This window comes from Lethenteron reissneri, chromosome 69, assembly GCF_015708825.2.
Source record: "Lethenteron reissneri isolate LAM-NWPU_2019-01 chromosome 69, ASM1570882v1, whole genome shotgun sequence".
Lineage (NCBI taxonomy): Eukaryota > Metazoa > Chordata > Hyperoartia > Petromyzontiformes > Petromyzontidae > Lethenteron > Lethenteron reissneri.
Genome location: NC_083847.1, coordinates 740,086 through 749,110, shown reverse-complemented (window position 1 = coordinate 749,110; position 9,025 = coordinate 740,086). Strand labels below are relative to the sequence as shown.

At 49.4% G+C, this 9,025-nt stretch overlaps 1 protein-coding gene across 1 annotated transcript; it reads left to right on the top strand.

Annotated features, from left to right (window-relative positions):
• The first annotated feature begins 3,208 nt into the window (after positions 1 to 3,208).
• Positions 3,209 to 8,796, top strand: LOC133360623 (trace amine-associated receptor 7g-like). Its single transcript, XM_061579417.1, has 2 exons — positions 3,209 to 3,420; positions 7,944 to 8,796. The coding sequence occupies exons 1-2, from the start codon at positions 3,209 to 3,211 to the stop codon at positions 8,794 to 8,796; spliced, it is 1,065 nt and encodes a 354-aa protein (XP_061435401.1).
• Positions 8,797 to 9,025: the final 229 nt, after the last annotated feature.

Below are 9,025 nucleotides of genomic sequence, written 5' to 3'. Positions count from 1 at the left end.
GCTCCTCTGTGGGGGTTCTCTGTGGAGCTCCTCTGTGAGTCTCCTCTGTGGAGCTCCTCTGTGGAGCTCCTCTGTGGAGCTCCTCTGTGGAGCTCCTCTGTGAGTCTCCTCTGTGGATCTCCTCTGTGGAGCTCCTCTGTGGGTCTCCTCTGTGAGTCTCCTCTGTGAGTCTCCTCTGTGGAGCTCCTCTGTGGGGGTCCTCTGTGGAGCTCCTCTGTGGGGGTCCTCTGTGGAGCTCCTTTGTGGAGCTCCTCTGTGGAGCTCCTCTGTGGAGGTCCTCTGTGAGTCTCCTCTGTGAGTCTCCTCTGTGGGTCTCCTCTGTGAGTCTCCTCTGATGAGTCTCCTCTGTGGAGCTCCTCTGTGGGGGTCCTCTGTGGAGCTCCTCTGTGGAGCTCCTCTGTGGGGGTCCTCCGTGGAGCTCCTCTGTGGAGCTCCTCTGTGGAGCTCCTAAGTGGAGCTCCTCTGTGGGTCTCCTCTGTGGAGCTCCTCTGTGGGGGTCCTCTGTGAGTCTCCTCTGTGGAGCTCCTCTGTGGGTCTCCTCTGTGGAGCTCCTCTGTGGGGGTCCTCTGTGAGTCTCCTCTGTGAGTCTCCTCTGTGGAGCTCCTCTGTGGGTCTCCTCTGTGGAGCTCCTCTGTGGGGGTCCTCTGTGAGTCTCCTCTGTGGAGCTCCTCTGTGAGTCTCCTCTGTGAGTCTCCCCCCGTCTCTATGAGGCGAATTGTCTGGTTATCTGATTACGCGCAAATGAGACTCTCCTGGTCTCATGACTTCTCACCTGGTTCAACAAAATGAACTCAGATGGCCCCGTGTTTCCATCCGTCCATATGTCTGCAATATGGAGTCTCGTAAAAAAAATATAGATGATCCTATGAAACATTGTGTCAAGGCCTTTTAGTGCCCCCAAAAATCTTGGAGAGACAAACCACTGCTGAAATAATAATAATAACAATAATAATCTTCTTGGTTATTTCGGTAAAGTCACGTAGAAGGGAAGTAATAAAATAATAAAAATAAAACATAATAAAATAATTCTCACGACGTTTCGGCCACAACGCAAGCAGCCGTCATCAGGACGAAACGTCGTGAGAATTATTTTATTATGTTTTATTTTTATTATTTTATTATTTCCCTTCTACATGACTTTACCGAAAGAACCAAGAAGATGAATCCCTGCAGTCACGAAAGCTTTAAATCGAAACAATAATAATGTCAACTTGTAAACACGCTCCACAGCATTTGCTCACTCTGGTGGAGAAAGAGAGAGAATAACGCAGAGGTGTTCGGAGCTACAGACAAGGAGGAAGGGCAGGAACGCGGTTAGACGGCGCCAAAATTTTGCTCAAAGCTCTGCGGTTCTCTACACGTGAAGGTGTCGTCGGCCACGTGATGCGCCTCTTTCTCCATTGAGCTGCGTTTGCGGTTGCTGGACAAATACGCTACGAGGTCGCGCACATTACAGACACACGCACAGAGGGATTGCCACAAATGAACCACAATACCACCTCGCTGCTGATCTCGTCAGCAAGGAGCTATGAACCATGATCACGAGAACTCTCGTCATCATCCTCGCAGCAGCAGCGGCAGCGAATGTTGGCTTGGCCATCGCACAAATACGGTCACTGCATCAAGCGTCGCTTTCAGATGGGCTTCTGCGGCAGTCTGGAACACTCATTCCTTCCAATGTTAGGAAGCCACTGGAGTTATTCACTTTTAAATCATCATCTAGTTTGAAAAGCCATTTCTTTAGAACTGCTTGTTGTTGTGTTTAGTTTTGTTTTCCTTCCACCACACATACCATACATAGACTCGCACAGAGACCCATGGACTCACACAGATATCCAGAGACTCACACAGAGACCCATAGACTCACACGAAGACCCATATACTAACACAGAGACCCATAGACTCACACGGAGGCCCGTAGACTCACACAGAAGCCCATATACTTGTAGTGACATAAGAAGGGAGGGGCTGCTGGGGGCTCTGGGACCCCAGGCGGGTCCAGACGCTTAAGCCTCTTGGCACCAGGCGTGAGTTCCCAGGCGGGTCAGACGCTTAAGCCTCTTGGCGTCAGGCGTTGAGTTCACAGGCGCTTAATCCCCTTGGCGCCGCCAAAGGGTGGGGGGGGGGCTGTGTGTGCTCTGTGGGATATCTGGGGGCGCACACGGCCCCACCCCTCGTTGGGGACTGGGCATAAAAGTGGAGCTCCCTGGACGATCAGGGCCAGTCGTAGCTCAAGACCCAAGACCCAAGACCAGCCATCGGAGGACCCTGGGACGCTGTGAGAGCCAGTGGTGGGACTCTGGAACTCCCGACTCTACGACCTTGTGAGGGCGAGTTCCAGAGCGTAGCCAGAGTAGTGTATCTAGGCTGTGTATCTAGGCTCTAGCAGAGTATCAGGACTGTAGCCAGAGTTGGAGTGTTGGACTGTTGGAGAGTTGGAGTGTTGTATTGTAATAAAGAAGTTACATCTGCAAGTGTCTCCGGAACCCGTTACATACTCACACGGAGGCCCATGGACTCACACAGAGACCCATAGACTCACACAGAGACCCATAGACTCGCACAGAGACCCATAGACTCACACAGAGACCCATAGACTCCCACAGAGACCCACATACTCACACAGAGACCCATAGACTCGCACAGAGACCCATAGACTCGCATAGAGACCCATAGACTCGCACAGAGACCCAGAGACTCACACAGAGACCCATAAACTCACACAGAGTCCCATAGACTCACACAGAGTCCCATAGACTTACGCAGAGACCCATAGACTCACACAGATACCCATAGACTCACACAGAGACCCATAGACTCACACATATCCATAGACTCACACGGAGGACCGTAGACTCACACATACACCCATAGTTTGTTGTCCTTACCCTGCACCTACAATTAGCACGGTTGACTACGCATGGTGAAAAATAAGTTCTACATGAATACATACATAGACTCACACAGAGACCCATAGATTTATACACAGACCCACGAACTCATACAGAGACCCAAAGACGCACACGCACCTTGTCCTTTCCCACAGCACCTCCGATCAGCACGGTTAGCTATGTGCTGTGCGAAAAAAGTTCAACACACGTACGTACACATGCCTGTGGCCGCGTCTGAACTTTGGATTGTGACCTCCGTGGTGTGATGTTAAAGCGCGCTTAACCTGTTGTGAACCCCCCCCCCCTTCCAAACAGACATGATCCATCCTCTCAATGCCTCCTCTGCACCAAACTCCTCCACCTTCTCTACCTCCTCTGCCCTCTGCGTCACCTCTCTCTATGACCTGAGCTGCCCCCCGTCCGACCTGACCCCCGCCAGCTGCTCGGCTCTGCTCTGCACGCTGCTGGGGGCCGTGGTGATCACGGTGGCCGGTAACCTCTTCATCGTCCTCTCCATCCTCTTCTTCAGGTGTGACCAACGATCTCCGTTCATTGATCATTCCGCCGGTTTTTATGTTTCTAGTCCACGGGTCTCTGGTTGGGTATTTGGGTTTCTGTGTGAGTCGAGGGGTTTTTATGTGAGTCTACGCGTCTCTGTGATTATATTGGTTTCTACATGAGTCTATACGTTTCTACAGTGAGGGAAACAAGTATTTGATTCCCTGCTGATTTTGTACGTTTGCCCACTGACAAAGAAATGATCAGTCTATAATGTTAATGGTAGGTTTATTTGAACAGTGAGAGACAGAATAACAACAACAAAAAATCCAGAAAAAACGCATGTCAAAAATGTTATAAATTGATTTGCATTTTAATGAGGGAAATAACTATTTGACCCCTTCTCAATTAGTACAAAATCAGCAGGGGATCAATACTTTTTTCCCTCACTGTATGTGCATGTACGAGTCTCTGTGTGAGAGTTTGTGTGAGTCTATGGGTCTATGGGTTATTATATGGATCTCTATGTGAGTCTATCAGTCTCTGTGTGAGTTTATGGGTCTCTGTGTGAGTATATGGGTATCGATGACAGGCTATGGGTTTATGTCCAAGTCTGTGAGTCTGTGTTTCTAGATATCTGTCTTTGACTCTCCGGGTTTATGTGTGTGTCTTTGGGTCTCTGTCTGAGTCTTTGGGTCTCTGTCTGAGTCTATGGGTCTCTGTGTGAGTCTATGGGTCTCTTCGTATGTCCATAAGTCTCTATATGAGTCTATGAGTCTCTTTGCGAGTATGTTGGTTTTTTGTGAATATTGTGAGTCTACAGGTCTCTGTGTGAGTATACAGCATTGTTTCTATGTGAGTCTATAGGTTTCTATGTGAGTCTGTATGTATATTTGTGAGTATATAGGAATCTGTGTGAGTCTATGGGTCTGTGTGTGAGTCTATGGGTCTCTGTTTGAGTCGGTCAGTCTCTGTGTGAGGCTATAGGTCTATCTGAGTATATAGGTTTCTATGCGAGTCTGTGCATCTATTTGTGAGTATATAGGTATCTGTGTGAGTCTATATGTCTCTGCAGGAATCAGTGGGTCTTGTAGCCACTACAGCGGCCAATGCGGCCTCCGGGCAGGTTCGAGGGGCTGGTAATCCATCCATCTTATATTTAACAACCGTGAAAACACGTGGAAAATATCGAACTAAGCTTGTGCCGGAAGCTCTGGGAGAACGGGCTTCTGTGATGTTTCCTGGCCAAACATGATTTGGCGGAGCCAGGAGACTGAACCCATACCCTCGGGGTTGCTCGAAAAACGCTTTAAGTCACTGCGAGTGGCCACGTGAAATTTTCGAATGCTCAGTCGGGAGCTGGACCCGTACCGCCTGGATCTCTGCAGTATTTAGCATGTCCATTGGACTGGTTCTGGCTCCAGTCACCATGAGGAGTGGAGAGTCCTGTATTAGGGGCAGGAGACGGTAAAAACAACAAAGAGTGACTCTTCTTCTGAACAAAATACTTAAGGGGGCGTGGGAGTGTGGTGGTGAGGTGTGGGAAGCTGTAAACCACCGGCTATTGTGGTTTAAGGCCAGGGCGATCATGCACAGATGCTATATTTTTCTGTTCGTCTTCTATATCAGACCTACATCTCTGCTTTATTGACCTGGTCAAGGCCTATGATACGATCAAAAGGCCTGGGCTCTGGGTTTTCGCCGTGCTTTTGGAGTCCCTGACTCTCTGCTCGCAATAATTAAGGACCTTCATGATGGTGGGAGGGCCAGGGTTCAAAGCTGTTCTCTGTTCACCTTGGCGTGTGACGGGGATGTTCTCTGGCTCCCACATTATTGAACCTCTTTCTTTCGACCACGTAGTTCGAGAAGCTTTCCATGGCTGTACCGGAAAAATTTCCATGTGGTACAGATGCAATGGGAGGCTGATCGATGCCCGCGTGTGGTTTAAAGATGGTTCCCTATTGGTCAACTATGTTACGTATGCGGATAATCTGGTGATTGCTGCTCACTCAGAGAAAAAGTTGGAGACACTGCTGCTTGACCTGGATCATGCTACTAATTGGTGGGACCTTACCATCAGCCCCCTGCAAAACTAAGCAGCTGCCAGGGTATTTTGTATCATCAAATACTCCACCCCCTCAACTCCCTATTGATGGGTTAGTTCTGTAGACAGTACAACAGTTTCCATACATGGGCAGTGTGCTCATGACCAGCTCCAGTTTGACAGCAAAAGTCTCATTCCGAATCAGTAGAGCGGCATCATATTTTCATCTTCTGTGTAATGCTGTATGGATGCTACCTGGTTTGTTGCTCCACAAGAAGCTTCAGGTCGTTTAGACCATGGTCATGCCCTCCTTTCTCTATGCTTGCGAAACGTGGAACCCCTTAATAGAACATTGTTGCTGGTTAGAAACATTTAGGCTGGCGTGCATACGATCCATCCTGTGTTAAACCAGTCTGGATTGAGTGAAGAGCTCACACATCCTTGAAATATCTGGACACAGTCCAATCGGTGAGCTCCTCTGACAGTCAAGGCTGCGTTGGCTGGGTTATGTAGCCTGCATGCCCAGCCATCACATACCTCCACAAATCACCCCCATGCACCTTGGCCTATGGAACTCACGCTCCGTTTGCAATAAGCCTGCATCCACCCTCGATGATTTCCTTTCAAAAAACATCGACACCCTAGCATTGACGGAAACCTGGATCTCTCCACTGAACACCACTACCCCGCCGCATTATCCACCCCCATGACCCAATTGCTCCATTCACCACGTACCTCTGTCAACTCTGCTGGGGGCTTATATTCTTAGGTTTTTTCGGTAAAGTCACGTAGGTAAAAAATTTAAATTAATAAAAGTAAAATAAAAATAAAATAAAAATCACGACGTGATACAGCTATCATGCTGTGACGGTCTGTCAGAAAGACAGCGTCTGAATGAGAACACTGTCTCTCCGACAGACCTGTTCTTCACATGAGGACGGCTGCTTGCGTTGTGACCAAAACGTCGTGAGAATTATTTTATTATGTTTTATTTTTATTATTTTATTATTTCCCTTCTACGTGACTTTACCGAAAGAACCAAGAAGATGAATCCCCGCAGTCACGAAAGCTTTCAATCGAAACGCTTGTACCTATGCTCCCCTTACACCCTCGGCAACGCCCCCCATGTCCTCGGTTATCATCAACGCTCAAGTAACAGCGCCGGCTCGTGCACAAAGCAGAGCACATCTGGAGAACTTCACCAACCCATGACTCACGTTCCTCATATAATTCCCTCCTTTCAAATTACACTTCAGCCCTGGAGGCTTCTCGCCAATCAAACCTTCCTTCCCTCATTTCCTCCCTATCTTCACACCCTGCTCTGCTCTTCAATACCCTAATCTCTCTGCTCCATCCATCTTCTACTGCACCTGAAACTTCTGCCCCCACTCCTGTGGTCCTCTCCAACTGCTTCATGACCAAGATCGCCCACGTCCACTCCTCCATAATCAATGCGAACCCTTCTGATATCCATGCACCTAATGACCCCCCCACCGTACTACTTATTCCTTAAATGCTTTGTCCACCATTTCCGTTCTGGAGCTGTCTACCATCATCTCTGCCTTACCGACCCCAGCAACATCAGCTCCATTCCCAGCCCCTGTCCCTCCAACCATTCTGTCACCTCCCTCACTGAATGCTGTCGGCTTGCATTTAAAAGCACCCTGAAAAGGGTGCTATATAAATTCGAAATAGAATAGAATGCCCAAACCGATTCTCTTCAGCTGGATAGAGGGGGCTAAACGGACGTGGCAAGGGATAGAGAAGAGATGGAATTATGTGGCACGAGAGAATGTGGAGCTGAGTGGACTTGCCAATGATTGATACCAGCAGTGTCAAGATCACCCTCTGTGGAGGAGGCTACTAGGCAGTAAGAGGCAGTCGCCCTCAAAAAACAATTAAGGACAGAGGAGCAACAACGAGCCGAGCACTGGGCGGCTTAAACACAGCAAATTGGAATGATAGGTGGCACAGGTTTTGCATTGGAAAGTTATCTTAGTCATACTCTTTGGTTCTTTCTGACTTTACCGAAATAACCAAAGAGTATGGATCATTGCAGTCACGAAAACTTCAGATCTAGATCATCTTAGTCAGTGAACCCATCGCACCTGGGACTGTACCTTGACCTCCTGCCAGCTGGTGTTCGATATTTTACATAGCCTCAAAGTGCACAAAGCCTGGCACAAGTTTCGATTTAAAGCTTTCGTGACTACAGGGATTCATCTCCTTGGTTCTTTCGGTAAAGTCACGTAGAGGGGAAGTAATAAAATAGTATTATTTTATTATTTAACATTATTTTATTATTTTATTATTTTATATTATTATTTTATTATATTATTGTATTTTATTATGTTTTATTTTTATTATTTTATTACTTCCCTTCTACGTGACTTTACCGAAAGAACCAAGAAGACCTGGCACAAGTGTCAAGGTGATGTCACCACCACTGAGTGGCAATTGCCAGTTGTTGTTGTTGTTGTGTGAGTTTATCGGTCTGTGTGCGAGTCCAGGCAGCTCCAATCTCGCTCCAATGTCCTGGTGGCGTCTCTGGCAGTCGCCGATCTCCTGGTCGGCCTCCTGATCATGCCCTTCAGCGCCGCACGCACCGCCTACAACTGCTGGTTCTACGGCGACCTCTTCTGCCGCCTTCACACGTGGCTCGACTTCTCCACCTGCACCTCCTCCATCGCCAACCTAGCGTGCATCTCCCTCGAACGCTACGCATCCATCGCGGAGCCCCTTCGTTACCGCCAGATGGTGACGCCGCGTGTCCTGGCCGCCATGCTGCTCCTGTCATGGTCCGGCCTCCCCCTGTACGGCGCCACCTTCATGCTGGGCTGGAACCTCGTGGGCATCAAGCGCCAGGTGGCCGAGTCGAGCTGCCGCCACGACTGCCGCGTCTACATGAACCCGGCGTCGACCGCCACGAATGTCCTGGTGGCCTACGTGATGCCTATGCTGCTGATGATCGTGGCGAACGCGAAGATTCACCGCCTCGCCCGGGCCCAGGCGAGAAGGATCGAGGGTTCGGCGATGGTCTCGGGGCGGGACGACCGTGCCTCGACGAAGCGGGAACACAACGCGACCCGGACGCTCGGCATCATCACGGGCGCATTCATTCTGCTCTGGATGCCATACTTCATCTTGGTGGCGAGCGAGCCACTGCTGGGCTACGGGACGAGCCGAGCCGCCTGGGAGGTGGTGTGCTGGCTTCCTTACCTCAACTCGGCCGTCAACCCGGTCCTGCTGATGGTCTTCAACCGCTCGTTCAATGGAGCCTTCAGGCTGGCGCTGAAGGGCAGGGTCTTAAAGTCCGGGTGCAGAGGGATCGACCTGTTTAATTTCAGGGATGGGAATATGTGAGGGGTAGGGGGAAGGGGAAGAACGGGGGAGGGGGGAGGAGGGAAGAGGGGGAGAGGAGTTTAGGGAATGGCCCGTGGAAGTGAATATCATAGATCGACCTCCGAAATCACCCCGTAGAGGACACCACTTTCACACAAAATTCTGTAAGTAGTTTAAAAAACAGATCATTGTCATTCAATCTTGCTTAGACCACTGATTCAACACAAGCAATCATTTTGAACCGGTTTCA

Excerpts from the sequence above, each read along its gene's own strand:
- LOC133360623 (XM_061579417.1), top strand. The coding sequence starts at position 3,209 with ATGATCCATCCTCTCAATGCCTCCTCTGCACCAAACTCCTCCACCTTC. Across the intron at positions 3,421-7,943 it reads CTCTCCATCCTCTTCTTCAG|GCAGCTCCAATCTCGCTCCA; the intron begins GTGTGACCAACG and ends GTGCGAGTCCAG.